Genomic DNA, 21129 nt, shown 5'->3' with positions numbered 1-21129 from the left:
TTTCACATGTCTAGGCAGCTCTGGATGAAGTCATATAGGCCAAGGCATGGAGTGCTGAGAGTCCTGCAGGTCAAGGTTTTAGATTTAGCTAGTCTCCCGTGTGCCTGATAGAGACTTTGGTCTTCATGCACAGCAACTCTGATCGTCCCTCCCAACAACCTGTTACATGGAAACCACTGTTCTAATTTTTCAGGCAAGAGAAGGAAAGTTCTGAGAGACTCAACAACCTGGCTAAAGTCAGAGGTGCTCAGTTGCAGAGGCAGACGTTGAAGCAGGCCCCAGTGACTCCCAAGTCCAGGTCCACAGCCTTGTGGAGCCTGGGGCACTAACAGTAGATAGAGGGAGGGACTGGAAGGAGGAGGGCAGAGAAGCCAGTGGAAGGAGAAAAGGACATCCATTCATGCGTGCAGCAAACAGATACTTTGATGTCTGCAACCATGTGAGGGGCCTCCTGACCTTCTGCACGTCTCTCTGCATGGTCAGTGCATAGTTACCTTTGTCACCCATTGACAGGGTATCTGATAGGAACAACTTAGAAAGCTTGAAGTTGGCTTCAGGGTCGGAGTACAAAGTCCACAGTAGTGGGGAAAGCATAGCAGTGGAAGTGGATGCTGTGGCATCAGGAGAACAAAGCAGTTGGTTATATATATATGGCATCAGTCTGAAAGCAGAACACTCAGGCTAGAAGCAGAGCCAGACTAGTATCTTACTATACTAATTTTTTAATGGGGAGATGAATAAACATCTGTATACCTCTGACAGGGCACCAACAATAGACCCAAGAATAATTCCACCCAAGCCTAGTTAGTGAACCAGTGAGTTTAATTGGGATCTACAGGAACATTGGCAAGTTCTAAGGACTCCATTGAAGATCTGTCTTTCATCCAGCAATTTTTAACTGGTTCTGTATCACGGCAGACAGAAACAGGGTCTCCTGCAACTGCTGATCTCCTAGAGAATCTCCTGAGTGCTCTCCTGCATCTCCTTGTAAGCCCCCAATTCATGAACCCTCCCTCCTCTCTCTGGAGGAAATTTGATAGGTCTAATCTTGTGAAGGTCTTGTGTGGATTATCATGGTTGTTCTAATCTTAAGATGGAAACATTCATAGCACACCTGGAGGGTTGAGGTCCTCAACAGACCTTCAATGATCCATTTCCTCTAACAAGGCTAGACGTTCTAATTGTACCATGCTCTACCAAAACAATGACATCAGTGGAAACCAGGTAATAATGCGCATGAGTTTCTGCAGGTCATTTCACATTCAAAGCATGGTAGTCAGACACTGCAAATATGTTAGTGACTGGAGTTATGTAGGTCAGGGAGATGATGCAGGGTGGGATGAGTGGCACTCTGTTTAAACAGGAAGGGGAGTAAAGGCTTCTTTGAGCAAAGATTTAAAGAGGTAGTAAGCGATTCTTACTCTAAATGGCTGTGTGGGTAAAAAGCGAGCAAGCAGAACATGTACAGGACTGAGGCGCCCAGTGTGGAATAGGAAACAGAGGAGAGTGGCAAGAAGTGTGGGGAAAGATGACATCCAAGGAGAAATGGAGGCCATGGCCATGAACTCCCTGGATGACTCTGGAAGGTCAGAAAGAGGTTCTGAATTAATAGACATACTTCAAGTGTTTTTGGTTTTGTTGTTGTTGTTGGGGTTTTTTTGTTTTTGTTTTTGTTTTTGTTTTTTTTTAATATCCCTAAGGATGGCACCCAGGGCCTTTCATATGCTAGATACGTTCTTTGTACCACTGAGACGCCCCTATCATCTTGTTCTAGCCCTTGACATATTCTAGGTTCTTCACGACAGTAGATGACAGAACTGGGAAGCCTAGTCTAGGGGCCACTGACATGAGTGGTTGGAAGATGGTGGTAGATAGTTTGTAGGGATGTGGCCAGTTCCCAAAGTGGATACAAGTGAACCAGGACAGCAGACTGGTGCTTTGGACATGTGAGACATATAGTGTGTGGAGGACCTCCAAGTTGGATCCACTAAACGAAAGAGGTGACACTGTCATTAGAAAGTTTCAGGGGGAGCAAGTTTGGACAGCTCAGATCAGGAGCCCTGTGTTGGAAAAACCATTGCCTATTGGGATTCCAAGTTTGATCTTTCTACCTTGCTCTGCCCTTGCTGTATGCAGAGTCCGAGGATCCCTGTGAGCGCCTTCTGTGTACCTGTGACAAGGCTGCCGTGGAATGCCTGGCTCAGTCTGGCATCAACTCTTCCCTGAATTTCCTGGATGCTTCCTTCTGCCTGGTTCAGACTCCAGGTGGGACAGATGGGCCTAAACCCTGCAGGAGGGCTGAGGAGTGGGCAGGAGCTGCAGTGGGTGTCTTCAGATAACAAGTACAGCCCTTCCACTTCCAAGCCCACTGCTTTATCTATATCCCCATGTGTTTTCTTACAGAGACAACTAGTGGGAAGGCTGTGACACCGCCGCCTAGAGGTAAAGTTCTCAGCATAGCTGGTTCTTTCTGGACTGTAGAGGACTTGTGTTGGTAGCAGCTGCTACAGGCATCTCTTGTGGAGACCGGGCTCACAGAGGCTGTAGCCACCAAAGACATTGACTCTGCCTCCCTTTGTTAAGAGACTAATACAAATATCCAGTATCAAAGGGTGCTAGTGCAACTCTACCCTTGCTAGTGGTGAATGTGAATTAATCTGGTGAGGGTACAGAGTCCACCCTCTCTCTCTGTGTGGTCAGAGGACTGGAACATATCAGGACTGGGGCAGCATCTCAGGTTCAAATGAAGATGGCTCCCACTCCCTGACTTCCTCGCTATTAGGTCTTCCTGAAGTGGATCCTGCTTCTTCTCTCCCAATTTCCTCCTCACCTCCCCAGAGCCTGAGCAGAAAACATAGCCTAACTCAAGTGACTCTTTCAGAAGGAGAGGTTGTTTGTTCTGTGAGTTTTCGTGGGACTTATATAATTCATAATTCTTACTCTAAAATATGGGTCTTATGAAAACAATAAGAACAGGTTTACTTGTCCATCAGAGTTCCCTTCACTCTCATTCCCAATACCTTTAGGCACCCATGGATGGGGCCACTGTCACTTTGGCATCTCATGTATCCTTTCCTTGGGCCAAGGTCTCCTTTCTCAAATTGTGCAATTTTCTTGAGGAGCAAGCCACAGTGTGAGGGTTGGTGTGTAGCAGGGTGGATATAAGTGGGGACCGTGCATAGGTATGAAGAGAATGTGTGTGTGTGTGTGTGTGTGTGTGTGTGTGTGTGTGTGTGTGTGTGTGCCTGGCTACCAATGGTGCCTGCATAGGAGTGAGTGTGTATGTATGCGTTGGGTGAATGCATGAAGGTGTAGTGTATAAAAGATGTGTGTACATATGTGTATCTCTGTGTACCTTCCACATTCAGTACTCTTAGTGTTTCTATCATTTTTGCTCTATCTTCTTAGCAAAAGTCTTTTCATATTGGAACACCTTCAGGATCCATAGGCCCCTCACTGCCTTCACTTCCTGTCTCAGATAGCACTTTCCTCCACCAGAATCCAGCAGTGGCTGGGATTCTTCCTAAGTCTGGAGTGCTGGGTAGCCCATGCTCCCAGAGGAAAATGAGAGCCAGGGAACCCTCAGCTAGAATGGATAATGCTTCCACGGTGACATTCTTCTTAGATCCTTCCTCTCTTGGCCCCTTAGTCCCCAGCCTGCTCAGATTGGAGCCCTTGAGGTTTTGTTTTTACAAGGAATTGTGGTGTCATTGTGGTTGGGGGCTCTGTTTTCCCAGGGGTTCCTGAAAAGCCCACAGACACCAGTCAGATAGCCCAGTCAGGAGAAGGTAAGCATGAAGCAACATGTGACCTAACCACCATGTCCATTTGTGCCACTCCACTGGCTTATGACATTAGTTCCCCTAAATGTTCCCTGCCTGCTTTGTTATGGAGCCAAGTAATTTTAAGAGGCCCTGGTCCTTTCTGAGCAAGGACCCCTTTTCCTCTCCCTCAGCTTTCTCCTGCCCCCTGTCTTCACATCCGGAGGACCAGAGATACAATGCTGCAGGCTGGCCCAGAGGCACAGCTTCAGGTTTGTCCAGATGGACAACACATATATTTTAATGTGCCCTCCAAGTCTTGCTTGGGATACACTTATGCCCAAAAGTCATGTGTTGCTCATCTGAAATCCAAATTTAGTAAGCATACTAAATATTTGAGTAGCTCTTGGCACAGTCACTCTACAGAGCTCTCCCTCAGAGAGACTGAATTTTTCTGTCCTTACGATCTGTTTTACTGATCCATAATGAAATGATGTCTCCTTTCCACAGTGGCGGGTGAGAGAAGAGCAGACACACTAACAACACTCTCCAGGACAAGTAAGCTGAAGCTAGCATCCAAGAGGGAGGCATAGGGCACAGTGGAGATGCTATCCAAATCCATGTGTTCTTTTTCAGTGGTTATTATTGGACAGGGATCCAGGAGAAATACGATGCCCATTTTTATACTATATAGGACACTAAAGCTCAGGAATCTTAAAATCTCTGTCACTCAGCCAGAAATACATGGTGAGGTAGCCTCAGCTCTGAATTCAATGCAAGCATGACCATAAAACCTAAAACTATCTTGGCCAAATTTTAGTTGGTGAACCTGACTTACCCATACATGCTTGTGGTGATTAGCAACCATTTCTTTATTAATGAGCATCTTAGTTAGGGTTTTACTGTTGTGAACAGACACCATGATCAGGGCAATTCTTATAAGGACAACATTTAATTGGGGCTGGCTTACAGGTTCAGAAGTTTATTCCATTATCACCAAGGCAGGAGCATAGCAGCTTCTAGTCAGGCATGGTGCAGGAGGAGCTGAATGTTCAACATCTTTTCCGAAAGCAAACAGGAGACAACTGGCTTCTGGGTAGCTAGGATGAGGGTCTTAAGCCCATGCCCAGAGTGACACACCTATTCCAACACCTCCTAATAGTGCTTTTTACGGCAAGCATATTCAAACTACCATAATGAGTGCAAGCAACTGACAATAATTATTCACTAGTTACTCAGAATGAATAAGTAAGTGAATACTTGTTGATGGGAAGTACCATCACTGAAGGTCTTCAATGTGTAGGCATTAGTTACCAGATAGATACCCTGGATTCCCCCACTTTCCCAGGAATCCTGTTATTACCCTATGAAAAAGAAAATGTGAGAGGGTTATCACTCACCCAGGATGTGTTAGTTCAGAACGCCTTGGGTCTGAGCTGGCAGGTTTTGCTTTGAAAAGATCAGTCTGTCCCAACACAGGATGGTCCAGATGTCCATTTGATGTGGCAACTGTGCTCACACAAGTTAGCTCCCAAGCCTGAGTTTTATTCAACACTTTGTCTTCATCCACAAGTATGTTAAGTTGAAGTCAGTGCTTCCCCACCCTTATACTCTTTAAGCTGCTGTCACTCTTCTGTTTGGTACAGTGGGAAGTGAAATTGGGACTTAGCATAGTTCCTGAATTTCGACCTCAGCTATCATGACTTTTCATCTCACCACTACCTAACTTCATAATTCTTGAGGAGTGTCTTAACTCTCTTGTATATTTGTCTTCTCATCTCTCAAAGAAAAGTGAGAGGAGTGAGCAGGAGACCCCTACTTGTGAGCTGCCATTAAGTGAGGCAGAAGAACAAAATATATTTTGAAACACAATAGGAGCTTTGTAAGAGTTAAGAAGGACTCATGGCTCAACTACTCTCCTAGAGTAAACAAGAACATGCAATTCCAATCTCCTGGACTGCCTACTGATTTTTTAAAATACATGATTTCATTTTCTTTCAGTATTCCCCCCTCCAATTTCTGCATAACACCCAGTCTGAAAGCCTTTCTGCAATTTCCCCGTCTTGCAAAGTGCTGGGACATTTGCCAACAAGCATGTCTCAGGGTTCCTTTTAGTCCCCTGGTGACTCTGATAACATCAGCTGTCCTAGAAATCTCAGAGTGGGAGCAGTTCAGGTCATTCTGGGCCCAGAGCTATGCCTCCAGAGACCAGGGCACATAGGGTAGAGTTGACACTCATTCTGTCTGTCTTCTCTTCTGAGTAGAATCTGTCCAAGATCTTCAAGATATACAAGCTTCTAGGACCACATCAAGTCCCGGTAAGGACGTTTAACTCCCTCTGCCTTTGTATATATAAACTTCTGAAATAAATGCATTCCAAAAGAGCTTTGGACCAAGCCCTAAATGGAAGAAGGGATTGAAAAAATATGTCTCTACATTCCTCCATAAAGTACAAATGTGGAATTAAAAGACACATTAACAGGAAGCAATGAGAAGGTCTCAGGTAAAGATGTGTTTGTAAAATTACATTTAATTTCTCCTTTAAAATCAACTGTCATTCCACTATGTAAAATCAGATACTTTTAATACTCAAAGTATTTTCTAGTAGCCTCTTGTCTTAGTAACCTTCCTATTGCTGAGATACACCATTAACAAAGAAAACTTGTAGAAGAGTTGATTTGGGGCTTGCAATATCAGAGGGCTAGAGTCCATGATGACAGCATAGAGGTAGCAGGTGGTAGGTGACTGGAGCAGCAGCAAATGTGGAGAGCTCCCATTTCAAACAGCAAGCAAGAAACAGAGCTAATTCAAAATGGTGCCAATCATAAATACCTCAAAGCCTGCCCCCAGTGACATACCTCCTCATGCATACCATACCTTCTAATCTTACACAAACAATTCCAAGTATTTAAACATAAGAGCCATTCTCATTCAAACAACCACACCTTGCCCCAAGCACCTTTACTGGGCAAAGGATGCAAACAGGGAGCCTGCAAGTGGGACGAAGGACCTTGACATAATCTTGAATATGAGAAACAGCTGCAGTATTTGAACAAGAAAGTCAAGGATTTAAGGTTTAAGGATGGGGACTCTGCTTGCCATGTGGCAGATTATATTTTCTCTCCTTCTCTTTGCATCTTTACTTGCTTTGAGCCTCTAGATGTGTCCTGTGGTAGGTGTACAATTCTGTAAACATAATACAATCTCAGGCCTGAAAAACCCCCACCGTTCACAGCCATGAGCTGACATGCAGATGATTTATCCCAGGATCCCAGCAGTGCTAAGTTTAGAAACTTGGAGGTACTCATATAGAACTTGTGAGTGTCTAAGAATCTTCCTCTATGTCGGAAAACACAATGTGAGGTGCATGCTTCTTCTATGGCAATGTTTCGAGAGTCTCTGTCTGCATTTGGCCTTGACCATGTATGTGTTCATCTGCAAGTGTCTCTGAGTGATTCTTTAACTCTCGATGATCAAGCTGTATATTTTCAGGATCTGCAGAGATTATTGCCATAGCTAAAGGTACAACCCATGGTTCTGCTGGCATTAAGTCAGTGAGGTTGGAAGTATCGTCTGTTGACAATAGTTCTCGGGAAACAACTGGAAAAGGTAGGTGAGGGCCAGCATCTCGGAGTGTATGGCCTCCTGATACTTGGTATATTATAGCTATCTGTTAACAAAGCCTTTTAAGTCACCTTATAGATTATGACCATGTCCTGTTGGTGCAAGTAGAAGGCATTATTCCCACCCCTTACTAGATAAGCTCTTTGAGGCTCAAGGATACAAAATTTACCTTTGCCACCCAGCTGCTGAGGCTGAGACGGGGCAAGAACCAGGCTTTTTTGCCTCCTGGCTCTGCCCTCTCATCACTGCTGCTACTGACCTAGAATTCAGAATCTTGGCCAAAACCAAATTGTATGTGGGTAGCTAACTACAAGGATGAAATATGTGGGTATTAATGATCATCCTGTCTCTCTCCCTTGGATGCTTTTCCAAAGGACCTGGGAAGAGTCTCCCGTCCCCATCTGGGAAAACCCCAATGTCTTTCAGTGCAGGGCTATGGGTCATACATATGAAAGTTGCAAGCAGATGAGAAAGGGTATGAGGAAGACAGAGAGACAGAAACATGGGGAGAAAAGCCAGGGCCTTGAAATGTAAAGCCACCATGTTTGCTAATATGATGCACCTACAAAGCCTAAGAGGATAGCTAAGGCCTTGCCAGCTGCTAGGATCATCTCAACAATAAGGTATGGTCCACAGAGCATCTTTAGTTCTAAGGAATCCCTTTCCTTATGGAGATTTAACACGGAAATCAGTAGAACATCAGAAGCTGAAGAAGAGCTTTTCTCTGAAACAAAGAGAACAAGGCACACAAAAGTGGTGATTAGGGGTCCACCCAAAGTAGTTCTCAGGTAATGTGGAACATCATTCCTCTTTGGAACTCAGCCCTGTCTCTCCTGAGAGTCTGTGTTTTTAACCAGCCTGTGGCAGATTGGCCTTCCTGCATCTGGGTGATGGGGGCAGCATGAAGGCCATGCTGCACCTTGGAGAGATGCTCTTCTGTCTAACATCCCACTGCCCAGAGGAATTTGAATCTTATGGCTGCTACTGTGGAAGAGAAGGAAGAGGAGTGCCAAGGGACACCCTTGATAGGTATGGATGGGGAAGGGTAGGGCACAAATGGCCAAGGAGGTTGCTAATATCTGTAAGGACCCTCATCTGCACTGGGGTTTACACCAAGTCTCTCAAAGAATGAGCTCTGGACATCTGTTCTCACTCAGGTTGGCATGATAACATAACACACCAACTTTCCTAATGAGTAGCTAAGGTTAGTATTCCTCTAGTAAAGGGACATGTTAGCCTGGGCCAGATCTCTTGATGTTTCATTATAACCACAGACTGTCCTGCATCTTAGAAAGGCTGGCTTGCTAACACATTTTGAATGAATCTAGACTGACCTCTTGTGCAATGGCCTACATAGAGAATGGGGGTATGCATTTGGTTAACTCAGAAGAAGGCAATGTTTGCCTTCTTAACAACTTTTAAGTGTATTTGCTAAATTTTATAACCACCACTTTTCAGGGAATTTCCTTGACTTCACATATATACCTATTCACATACATATAAATTCTGCTCATATCTCTGGGGGCACTTTTGCATGCCAGGTATCAAGCAAGGTAGTAGAGATACAAACATAATTATAGTAAACAAAACAGAAAAATAAAAGCAAAACAAGCCCAAACCTCTTGTCCACAAGATATTTCCCAGTGAAACAGATAGCCAATTAGACAGAAGTATATTGATGAAATAAGCAATTACATGAAAGTCACCCTGAGTAGAAAGGGTATTCCAAGAGCATAATTGATAGGATCTGGAAGATTGATTATAGTTTGCTCACCCATTCACGTGTCCACTTATCTAGCCATCTACCCATCATCCATCCATCCATCCATCCATCCATCCATCCATCCATCCATCCACCCATCATCCACCCATATACCCATATAGTGTTTACCACTAAGATTGTTTGCTCTTTCTCTACTGCATAGCCATTCAGGCTTTCAGTGAAGGAAATCAAGGGCCACCCCTGACCCCAAAGAAGCTCTCACAAGACACTACTGAAATTTTAATTGTAGTAGTAAAAGGTACAGCAGTATCAATTATTATATATAACGAGGTTATATAATGAGGTTCCATAGCATGCCCTCTGTCCTTCATGACAGGCACAGCTTAAATAATGTCAAGATTTCAGAGTACACAGAACTCTTCAGTGAGATGGGGACATAGCCAACAGCACCCTCTACAGCCCATTAAATCTCATGTGAAAATTTTGGGGCAATTCTGAGGGTGCTTTCTAATACATGAAAATATGAAATTTGAGTGGTTGGGAAAATGTTGGTATGGCTTTCTGACATCTACAGGAAGAAATTAAAACCTAAAAGCTCTAGGTGGAATCTCTGAATGGCAGTTTGTCATATTGATGTCGTGCTCTGCATGAACATAATCTCACTACCATGTATTATGTAAGTCACTTATGATTCCTAATGACACTGACTGTAGGCTGTAACCAGTATTCATTTTCCACCCCACCCCTGTAACCCTAGAAAATACACATGTAAGATAGCATGGCTCCTCTGTAGGGGAAAATGGGTCAGACATTGACCTCAGGTACTGTGCGTGTGAGGTAGGATCATTCTTCCTGGCAACATTGGTAAGGCTGCTGTATGGCTCAGAACAAGTTACAAGTCTGGTCACCCTTGGTTGGGCAGTGGTCTCCAGGAGGAGACTGCTTGAAAGGCAGTTAATTAATTAATCCTCAGACCAAATCCAAGGAGGCAGTTCCATTACTCTTACTTCACAGAGGAAACAACCTATGTAAAAGACAGAATAAATTTGGAAAGTTGGGGTGTGGGCTGGAAAACAGCATTGCCTTAGATCTGAAACCTCTTCAGCTATCCAGTGGATATTTTTAAAATTTTTTATTATTTTGCTTATTTACATTTCAAATGTTATCCCCTATCCAGTTTCCCCTCCCCAAACCTCCCCATTCCACCCTCCTCCCCTGACTCCACGAGGGTGCTCCCACTCCTGCCCCACTGCCCTATCATACCCCTATACTGGGGCATCAGGCTTTTACAGGACCAAGGGCTTCCCCTCTCATTGATGCCAGACAAGGCCATCCTTTGCTATATATGCAGTTGGAGCCATGGGTCCCTCCATGTGTATATCCAGTGGATTTTAAAGGTCTGTGGCTAGCTAAAAATGCCGTTCTAAGGAATAATCATAGGTCTCTATTGACTGGCATCTTCACAAGAGTTCAACAGACATCATCTGGCCAAGGAAGACACTGAAGATCCTGGTATATCAGGCCAGAAAGGTGGATCTGAATACAAGACAGTGACTCATTCTCTTCAGTTTACTCGGGCCCTGCTTTATGCTGAGACTTGTGTTGGATGCAGATCTTCATGGCTCCCATATTCTTTTAGGTAGAGAGTTAAGGAGGTGACCTATATATGTGAAGCCAACTGTTCTATTACATAGCAAGTTGGATGCAGTTGGGTCACTGCATTATTGTGGACATTTGTGCAAACTAAAGAGGCACCCCTCTTAAAAAAAACCCTTCATTCCCATCTGCTGGAAATGTATGGTGACAGGTGGATTTGCCATCAAAACTCATGGTAAAAGAAAAGAAAAATGTAGAAATTTGGGTATACACAAAATGGTTGATGCTATGTTGGAGGCTGCCCCCTGGTGCTATACAGGACCTTAATAGCCTTTAGGGCACTTAGTAACCAGTCTTACATACTCTGACAAAAGAACCCTTGGTAAATTTCAGTACCCTGTGCAGTGTAGAGAAAAAAAGACCTGGATCAGTGGGGAAGTCTAGCAAATAAAAGGCTTCCTTGGTCTTAGGTGCTGTTTGTCCCATCACTGCTGTTTGGAGCAGATGAGACAGCTGGGCTGTCTCCATGGAAGGCATTCTCGGTCATCTGTGGTATGTGAACACCACACACCCAAATGTAAGTATGGTGGCTGCCTAGAGTCCTGTTTCTGTGTCTGTATCCTGGCTGGACCTGGGTTACAGATACTTACCCTAGCATACCTTCATCTGTAGCATGGTCTCATATTTTTTACTTCAAGACACATCCCTTTCCATGGATGAGGGGCTCATGTTGAAGAGCCAGAGTCAGCTAAAAACTAATTGATGGTCTCAGTAACTTATGTCTACTGAGTCCATGCTGTGTGTGACTCTAAGTCCATGAAAGGCACAGTCAATCTTCAAACCAGTCCTAGGCAGCAACCCTATTGCTTGGTCTACTTCACAGAGGAAGCGAATGCTGCTCACCATCACACAGGCAGAGGGAAGTGGGAGAGGTGAGATCTGGGCAAGAAAATAGCATCGCCTCAGACCTCTTCTTAAGCTATCCAGTGGGTTGTAAAGTATTCTGCCTTCTCCTAATGAGCAGACTCTGTTCCATATTTGATCATCTAAAGAATGTCATGAAGGAGAGGGGTGGAAAGCTCTGGCTGAAGGTGGGCCTAACACACAGCCCTACTCCCTGTCATGCACCCCACCATGTGTACCACCTCTGTAAACATCATCCCTGAGCACTGACTCCCATGGACACTGCTCAGCAGTGAATGTGTTTCTGCTGGGCTGCTCTGTAGCTCAGAAGGGAAGGATTCCTGTGGAGTTTCACAAGGGCTCTGCAAAGTTTTCTCCTTATTTTTAATCAGGGAAGCAACTGGATGGGCCTATTGTCCTCTGCTATTTGTACATGCCATAAGTCTCCATGACACTGCTTGTGCCATAATTAATGGGAATGCCTATGGGTCACTTGCTCACTCACTGATGTCCACTTACCCAAGAAACCTTCATTTGGAACTATGGAGATAACTGGGACCAAACATCTGAGAATAATGAACTTTTAACAACAAGATGTAGTTTGACTTATGTGTTTAGTCCATGGTCATAATGGTCCTATTCCTAAGAGCTTATATAGAGGCAGATCATCATGGCAAAGTGGCTCTCTTCATGGAGGTTGAAAGATGGTGGGGAGATGGATGGATGGAGGTCAGGTAGGCCAGGGATGATACTCTTATGGAGCATAAACACACACACACACACACACACACACACACACACACACACACACACACACACGAGGGTGGGGGAAAGAGACAGAGACATAGAGGCAGAGAGACTGAGACAGAGATAGAGACTTAGTTTTATTGCTATGAAGAGACACTATGACCAAGACAACTTTTATAAAGGAAAACATTTAATTGAGAATGGCTTATAGTTTCAGAGGGTCAGTCCATAATCATCATGGTGGGAAACATGGCAACCTGTAAGCAGATATGGTGCTGGAGGAGCTGAGAGTTCTCGATCTTGATTCATAGACAGCAGGAAACTGTCTCCTACACTGGGCAGAGCTTGAGCTTAGGAGAGCTCTAAGCCTGCCCCATAATGACACCTACTCCTCCAACAAGGCCACGCCTACTCCAAAAAGGCCATACCTCATAATCATGCCACTTCCCATGAACTGAACATTCAAACACGAGTCTATGGGGTCACACCTGAAATAGTCAAACAACCACTCGTACTATGACCTGTTTTCTCCACTAATCTTCACTGTTTGTTTTTAATCACCCAATGCCATGCAATTCCAAATCCATCAATGTGTTAATTCACTAACAAGGTCAGAGCCTTCAGAATTGAATCATCCTAAACCCCATAACCGGGGCTCTCGGTCTTTGGAGGCCATTTAAGATCCAAACTGTAACAATAATAAATGTGTCTAACCCTTGCCTCAAATTGTTCACACCAGAGACTTGGGAGGTCAGGAGAGGAGGTGAGACTGACAGGAGGCTAACAGGTTCTGAGATGGCATGGGCAGTCCACAGTATTCTGGAGTATTCAAGAGCTTAAACAAGAAGTGAGGCAGAATGTGTGACGAGGTGGAGTGATTCTGGAAACCAGCCTCAGAAAAGAAACACAAAGGGCTACTTTCTAGCAGGAGGAACAGACTAGACCCTTCACTACATGCCACCAGAAGAACTATGCAAGATGGGGTCAGAGATGGTGAATAAATGGGATTTGGACAAGTGGCTTTATGTGCCCGACCCGGTGTGTCACGTCTGCTCCTCTGCTCTTGCTAAGGTGTGGGGCAGAGCCTGTGTGAGAAGCTACTATGCGCCTGTGACCAGATGGCGGCTGAGTGCATGGCCTCTGCCTTCTTTAATCAAAGCCTCAAGTCACCTGACCAACCTGAGTGCCAAGGCGAGCCTGTGTCCTGTGAGGATGGCATGCTCGGGGGAACCTTGGCCTCTTCTGTGGATTCCAGTTCTGAGGAGAATAGTGAGGAAGCTGCACCTCAGATGGAACCCCTAAGAAGCAGATTGCAGGAGAAGCCTTCTGGTCCCTTGGGGATCAGGACCCTTGGTGGAAGATAAGATGCTACATGCTGTGCCAGTAGTTCTGAGCTGCCTGAGCTTTTTGGCCCTCAGTCCTCTGTCCATAAGAGCCTTAGCAGGATATCCAAGGGAGCAGGGACAGCCACCTCTTTACCCATAAGCCTCCTGAAACTTGTCAGCCTACAGACACGTGTGTCTGGAGACTGAATGCAGATGACAGCACTTCCCTTTTTCCTGTAGTTCGTTATGGAAGCTCAATAAATTCTCCATGCCATATGACTTGTGTCATGTCTGAGAGCTGACTCTGCAGATGGATGGGTGCTTGAGTGCCTTGCAAAGGTGAAAGGAGACAGGAACAACTGTAGAAAGGGCTCGATTTTCTAACGTCTAAAAGCTACCTTTCTCTTCTGTTTGAGAGTAAGGGAGTATGGCTGCCTGTGGTTGTCAATGGCCCACTAAAGACGACGACACTGCTTCTGTATGGTCAGATAGGAGAGCAACCATGAGACACAGCCATAACTATGAGAAACCATCCATCACTATCCTTGGCCCTAGGCCTTTTCTTATGAATGAAGATTACTGTTTTTTTCACATACTTTCATCCCCACTTTATACTTACAAGGACCACTTCTGCAGGGCAAACTTATCTCATGGAATTGGAGCCCACAGGTCTGCTTCCTGCCGTCTCTGAGTTCTGATGTGATTTCTGAGAGTAAGGGGTTTGGAGCAATAGATTAGCACTCACAAACATGGTATTCAGGTGTTAGAAAATGCTTTCTTGACTTTGTCTTAAGTAGGGAGCTATGAGACTGACTCTCTAGAATGCCTAGGATAGATCTCTTCAGGCATTAGTGATCACTAAAAATGAGGCACTTAGCTTTGTCCTTCCATTTCACAGTACATCCCCTTGCTAAGGGTCTCTGAGATCACTTCTCAACATAGAATCTGCACATAAGCCTTGCCACAGGCTGTCATAAGAAAGCCTAGATGCGACACTGCCTTTAACTCAAGTGTAAGCTAATGGCTGCACACAGCTCAACCGAGATGCAGTTTTTATCTTCAGACCCTGGCTTTGCTTTTCGTACTAGATGACAAAAGCTAGGATCGCATAGTGGAAAGCCTGGGACAACATCTGTACAGTGCTCGCGGTATATTAGTGGGTACAGGGTCAGAGACGTGGAATGACTGTCGTAAAACTACAAAGCTAAGACAGTGGCAGTCTAGTGCTGTATTAGGAAGGCAGTGTGTAGGTTACCCCAAGGCAGAGCTATGACCACGTTTATATACAGGTGTTACTTTTGGATATGGTTTCAGAGAACACTAGATCCCAAGGACAATTGTCATTAAATTTACCAGAGGCATATTATATAATGCAGGCATGACACAGTGGTTCACACTTCTCAGCTAGGCAGTGAGGGCAGATCATACTGTTGTCCTTTCACAGATGAGTGACAAGCACTTATCTATGACTGTTTAGCCAGGAGCTTGGGTTAGATTTGAACCAGAACCCAAGCTCATGTCACTGTGCTACAGTGGCTAATCCAAGAGGCCCATGAACTACAACTGCAGGGTAGTTCTGCAGGGAAGACTTAAGCTTGGGGTGGCATAAACTACTAGACAACAGTTGCTTCTGTTGAGCTCTCTGTAATTTATTGGGCAAGGAAGTGTAGTGAGAAAAATTCACCAGGGTTAAAAAGGACGTGGCAACTATGAAGTACCAGGGATCTTCCTGAAATTTCAAAGGCATCATAAGCACTGAGGTAGGACATAAGAGTTGGACAAAGGAAAAGATGGATGATCTATGGCCTTATAACCATCTCTTACTGTTCTGGGAGCCAAAGGCTGATAGTCCCTGGAAACCTAACTCTTTCTTACTGTTCCATGCAAATAAGTGCTAGTTTCTTTTCTCTGTAACTACTATTACTTTATGCTAATAAACATTAGTATCTTTTTTCCTGTTGCTTAAGGACTTCTCACTGGCCAAGTGAGAGGCTTGGACTTGCTAACTATTTGTGAACCAGGAAGTTACAGAAGAATGTTATATTCAAAGTAGTGTTTCACTTTGTAAGTTCATTATAAGTTCAAAGCAACAGTTTCACATGGCCTTGCTTTACCATAGTGCACACCTGTGGCTTCATCCTAGGACCGGATCTAGAATGTTTTCCCCTGATCACAAATTTGTCACAAGCCTAATTCTCTTTTTAGTGAAATTGTAAAAGCTTCACTGTATTCTTTATTAAGTAATCTTTAGTTAATATTCATGAGGAATGGGCATATTCTATTTTTGGTTCTAACTTTATTTTTCTAGCAAACCAACTAAAACCATCTCTTAAAAATTTCTTCCTAAAATTTTGTGAATCAAATCAGGAATTTTATAAAATCATTAATTTATCTAAACAGTGTTAATTCATGAAAATTCATCTTTATTTTGATCTGCAGGAAATTTGTCCAATAGGGTGGGCTAATGCCCAGGAACCATTAGACTATGTAATAGTGACAGCAAAGGCATATCAATAGTAAGAAGCAATCCTGGGATGAAATCTTTGAAGGTTCTACAATACAGAGCTTACCCATTGCATGCTAATGTGGTAGGCCATCTACAGAAAATTTACATGCATGCCTTTAGCCTTTCCTAGATGAGGCAACCAATAGGCTTAATCTAGGCTTTCTTCAAGCTCATAAGTTATGGTTCTAGTGTCTCTCATATATGTGGAAAAGAATCCACCTGAGTAATTTGATTGTTGAAGAAACTTATTTCGACATACATAATGCTATAATAAAAATGTACTTATACACAAGTGATGTTATTTTTCTATTTGTTTTATTGCTTACATATGATTGCACAATGAAAATTTACACTTAAAAAACATACTTTGTTACAGTAATACAGTAATGTTATATGTGTATACATATAAGCATTAGTGAGACAAATGAATCCCCTTTGAGGGAGTGGGGAGTTAAACTGCTGGTTAAGGGTGGTATTACTCTAAAGGATAATGAGTTCTACAGGAGGTTGGAGGGAACTGAGAGGACCAGGGGGAGGAAAAAGGAAATGAGAGAGAATGAGTATGAGAGTTCAGGTAAAATTCCTAGACACTAGCGTAGGAGGAATGTTTAAATTAACAGCTTGGTGTCACACAAAAGAATATAATCAACTGTATACAGCAAGGAGAATGATAAATGCTTTGAGTATCATGTACCTGCCAAAATGAACTTCTGCAAGTCCTAAAGATTCAGTACCTGAACTAGCTACAGCATAGCTTGCACACGCGCCCAAATGTGATTCCTGTAAATGTGGAAGAATCAGACAGACAAACATCCATTGCTTGGGAACCCTTGTCAACAAAACTAGTTCAGTCTGTTGGACCTAAGATATCCAGACATGTACTGTGGTTTAAGAGCAACAAAACTCAAGCCAGCAGTTTATAAAACCCAAGATACAGGTATAATAAAAGACTAATTGCAATGGTTTTCCTTTGCATGCAAAGCATGCCATTTTAAACCACTAAGAAACACAAAATGTGTACAGCAAAGTTTGTGTTCTGCATGAATGCCAGTGAATATATATCTTTTCTTATACTATTAAATTATATATTTTTCCATACAAAAGCACACAGTGTTAATTTATAAAATGACATCCAAGTGGATGATGATTGTTTTTGCATGTCCCCCTGTCTAGATTTTAAATGCAATCAAAAAATAATATCCTTCTTTTAAAATGAAGAAGAAAAAAGGGAAACAAAAGTGCATTAGGTTTTTCATAACTGGCAACATATTCCCGGTGTGAGGGAAGTACAGTGAGAGCTGGAGCAGAGCACTGGCCTTCCAGTGGCAGCTGCGGTGTCCCTCTTGAGAACAAGGTCTGGTAGATCTGCACTTGGTCAGCAGCCTGGGCTGTCCTGTCAGAGGTGATAGCAAATGGACCCCTCTTCAAGATGGTCTACTTGGCTGTAAATATTCAGAGCTTTGGGCATGCCTGGTCTCTTTCTTTTTTCTTTTTCTTTCTTTTTTTTTTCCCTTTTTCTACTAATGATGCCCAAATAACCAAAAAACACACTGATAAAACACCCTATATTTTATCTCGTTTCTTCAAACAAAAACAAAACTAAAACTGAATTATTTTTGATCTATACTTTTTGACAGGAATACTGTTTTATGTAAAAAGAAACTGAATTTGAAAAGGTAGAGTTATACAAAGTGATTCCACAAAACTGTGCTAGGAGAATTTTCTAACTGCAGAATTCTTCTGTTTAGCATGCGGTGGTGTCGCTAGCATGTGCAGTACATACTGCCCTTGTAGTCTTACAAGTCTCACAAGTGACAGGCAGCTTACACTCACACAACGTAGCAAGAACACACAGACTATTTTGAAGTATATAACTAATCTTCATAGAGATGTATATAAGTTTTGGTTCAACTCTTACAAATTAAAAGATTCACTGGGAGAATTTTTGTACAATGAAGACTTAAAACGTCAATATAAAATGTAAATTAATTCATTAAGAAACTGAAATTTATGGACTCTGCACAGGTGAACAGGTAGCTGTTTTAAATGTCTTTCTTTTCTATAGTAAATATATATTTCATTTAATGGAATCACAGGAAAATACAACTATAGTTTCAAAGCGCAGTCTGTAAACTAACACATTATATATGAAAAACACTTTACCTTTTTCCCACTCCAAGAGTGAGCTTTAAGGGGCTCAAGAGCTCAACTTGAAGCAGAAAACATAGTATCACAAGACCAGTTCCAGATGGGAACCTGGGTGGAATGCTATCCACGAGATATTTTCTATCACGGGCACCCCAGGGATGCCTGCCACATGTTACTATGGAGGACTGACGGGATGCCTACACAGTCTACACGGGCACCCTAGGAATGCCTGCCGCATGTTACTATGGAGGACTGATGGGATGTCTACACAGTCTACACGGGCTCCCTAGGAATGCCTGCCGCATGTTACTATGGAGGACTGACGGGATGCCTACACAGTCCATCTGAAGCATGGATTGAGAAAGCACGAGAGAATTTGCAACCCTAAAATTAGGAATATATTTACTTTTGAAGAAAAGAAAATAAAAGCAATCCATTTTTAAGCAGTGGAGCAGACACTTAATACATTTTTCAATCATTTTTTAAAATCATGTTTGTGCAAAGTTTAAAATATACTATTAAACAAGAGCATAATGTGAAAGCAATACATGTTCAGTCTTAAATCTAACAGGAACCTCGAAACAAATTAATGTGGTATAAGCTTATCTCCAGAGGTACTAAATCAGGGGCCCTAAACCTCTAATACAGCATGACAAGTGTTGGTAGAGACAAGTCCCATAACACTTCAGGACATTCCAGTAAGCCTTATGCAAATCCTGAAACTCGTCTTGGCCCTGTTTTTCAGGTTTTAAGATCCTTTTTAAATGCTGTAGTCTTCATGAGCCAGTTAATATACACACAGATCTGGAAACTTCATCTCATAGACCGGGACGGACTGGTATTGGGCATGCCCAGAAGTAACAGTCAATGTTCCAGATGGACTGGGAGGAGGCCTGTAAAATAAGAACATGGAGCCATCAGCAGGTACAGGCACTCGACTATTGCCTGCAAGCAGCAAGGAAAGGTTCTTTAACTGAAGGGCTTGATGCAGCGGAGGTGTGAGGCCAGCTGCGGCACTGTGTGGGCAAAGTCAAGTCTAAAACAGTAAATAAATGTTTAAAAAAAGGACAAAGTATGAGGTTTCTGTATATAAATATTAAGTATAACTCAGAATTATGTGATTTCATAGTGCTAATTAGCATCCTATGGTTATGAAGTTTTTACTAATTAATAATTTGTATAAGTATTAGCTTCATATTATTATCTTTAATTCTGAACTACATTGAACTATATTATACAGCTGTGTTTTTTTTTCCTATTTCCATGATATACTGTTCTAGCAAATAAATTTGAGAGGGTTCTAATATTTGTAACACCTTTTGACATTTTAGCAATGGATCATTTTCAGTGAAATGCACATATCTTAAGTGTGTTATTTAATAAAAACTGACATATGTATACACACAAATAAACCTAAGCATGGACATTCATTATTGTTAAAGAAGTAACAGGAATTTCTGAGCGAGGTCGGGCAGCTACTGATGACCGGATATGAGAATGAGCATGTGCCGGTGGAAGGGGAAAGCCCTATCAGGAAGCCTCTGCTGCCCTTAGGGGCCATGAAAGCTACTGACACTATTTAAATCTTGTACATCATTTCTGCATTTGCATTTTATCTATTATAATGCTTTAATACTTGAGATAGAATGTTAAGGTTTATGATTATGATTGTGTAAAGAGAGCGAGAGTCAGTAAACAAAGGTAGGAAACAAGAGTGAGGGCAACTGAGCCTCGTGTTACACGACTGCCATATCGGCTGCTGCTGCTGCTGCTGCTGCTGCTGCTCATTTTACAATTACTTCGTGCTTCTCCTTTATCTCCTCTGTATCCAAGCCATGGACTGGGTATAACATGGTTCCGCTTCACTTTTGCAGGGCACAAACTCTTATCTCTGGCTGATCAGATAAACAGGAGAAACTACAGACAGGCCTGAAACCTACAGTGCACCACTGTGCTTTAGCCTCTGTGTATCACACAGGCTGTCCCAGAACATCTTCCAAAGAGGCAGCTGTGAATGGGCTGCTACTGAAATAGTGCACCCAGCACTGTGTCTGGCACGCTCCAAGTATTGCTGAATATTAACTACCACCAAGTGTTCAAGCTCAGAGGAATTCATGAAATCAAGAAGAAAAAAAACTAGAATGGTGTTAACATTTTTAACCCAGAGAAATGTGACCCAAGTTAACTAGGTGATCCCTAGTCCACCTGAGAACCCAGGTTTTGGATTCTACTTGTCTCTAAGTACATCGCCAGCACGTTATGTTACTTGTCTAGTTCTGGTGTCTTCGTCTGTAAACTGAGATGCAGCATTAACTTACATTTCAGGCTGTGCTGACAGCAGAAAAAACTGACATAATGTGTACAGCCTAAGGCCAAGTACACAGTAGGTATTTGGAATTTTAACTAACAGACAGTTTTAAATATTCCTTATTTGGCATTTTTCTTTGAAAAGAAAGTCTATCGCACATCTTATATTTTAGTCATCTCTCTTCTGAACTTGTGTAAATGAGCAATTCTCTCCTTAGCAACATGAAAACAGTGAGAAATGTGTGATATTGACAAAAAACTTGTCTTACATGTGAAAGCAAGAAACTGCAGAATAAAAACAAGTAGATGAGTATCTCCCAGGCCTAAGATATAGACTTGAGAGAAAGAGAGAGGGAGTGGGGTGGGGTTGGGTTTTAGTCAAGTCAAAAGATGAAAGATGTGGCTAAGGTAAAAAATTTCAGAAGCAAGGCTCCACGTGTATCCTCTACCTTACCCAAAGGCCAACTTCCACACTGATGTCATGTAAGA

At 42.9% G+C, this 21129-nt stretch overlaps 2 protein-coding genes across 2 annotated transcripts in view; one reads left to right on the top strand and one right to left on the bottom strand.

The window, feature by feature from the left end:
* Nucleotides 1-13957, top strand: part of Oc90 (otoconin 90) — a 33391-nt gene extending 19434 nt beyond the window's left edge. Inside the window, exons 7-15 of the mRNA NM_001134765.2 lie at nucleotides 2137-2265; nucleotides 2404-2442; nucleotides 3738-3788; nucleotides 4272-4319; nucleotides 6026-6079; nucleotides 7254-7370; nucleotides 8243-8414; nucleotides 11175-11281; nucleotides 13426-13957. Coding sequence (NP_001128237.2) covers nucleotides 2137-2265; nucleotides 2404-2442; nucleotides 3738-3788; nucleotides 4272-4319; nucleotides 6026-6079; nucleotides 7254-7370; nucleotides 8243-8414; nucleotides 11175-11281; nucleotides 13426-13718 — 1010 coding nt within the window. The 3' untranslated portion in view covers nucleotides 13719-13957. The remainder of the gene's footprint in view (nucleotides 1-2136; nucleotides 2266-2403; nucleotides 2443-3737; nucleotides 3789-4271; nucleotides 4320-6025; nucleotides 6080-7253; nucleotides 7371-8242; nucleotides 8415-11174; nucleotides 11282-13425) is intronic.
* Nucleotides 13958-16477: 2520 nt separating this feature from the next.
* Nucleotides 16478-21129, bottom strand: part of Efr3a (EFR3 homolog A) — an 80690-nt gene continuing 76038 nt past the window's right edge. The window contains exon 23 of the mRNA NM_001130564.1: nucleotides 16478-19226. Within this exon, the coding sequence (NP_001124036.1) occupies nucleotides 19121-19226 (106 nt within the window). The 3' untranslated portion in view covers nucleotides 16478-19120. The remainder of the gene's footprint in view (nucleotides 19227-21129) is intronic.

The sequence above is a fragment of the Rattus norvegicus genome, chromosome 7, assembly GCF_021556685.1.
Source record: "Rattus norvegicus strain SHRSP/BbbUtx chromosome 7, alternate assembly SHRSP_T2T, whole genome shotgun sequence".
Classification (NCBI taxonomy): domain Eukaryota; kingdom Metazoa; phylum Chordata; class Mammalia; order Rodentia; family Muridae; genus Rattus; species Rattus norvegicus.
This window is presented reverse-complemented; position numbering and strand designations above follow the sequence as displayed.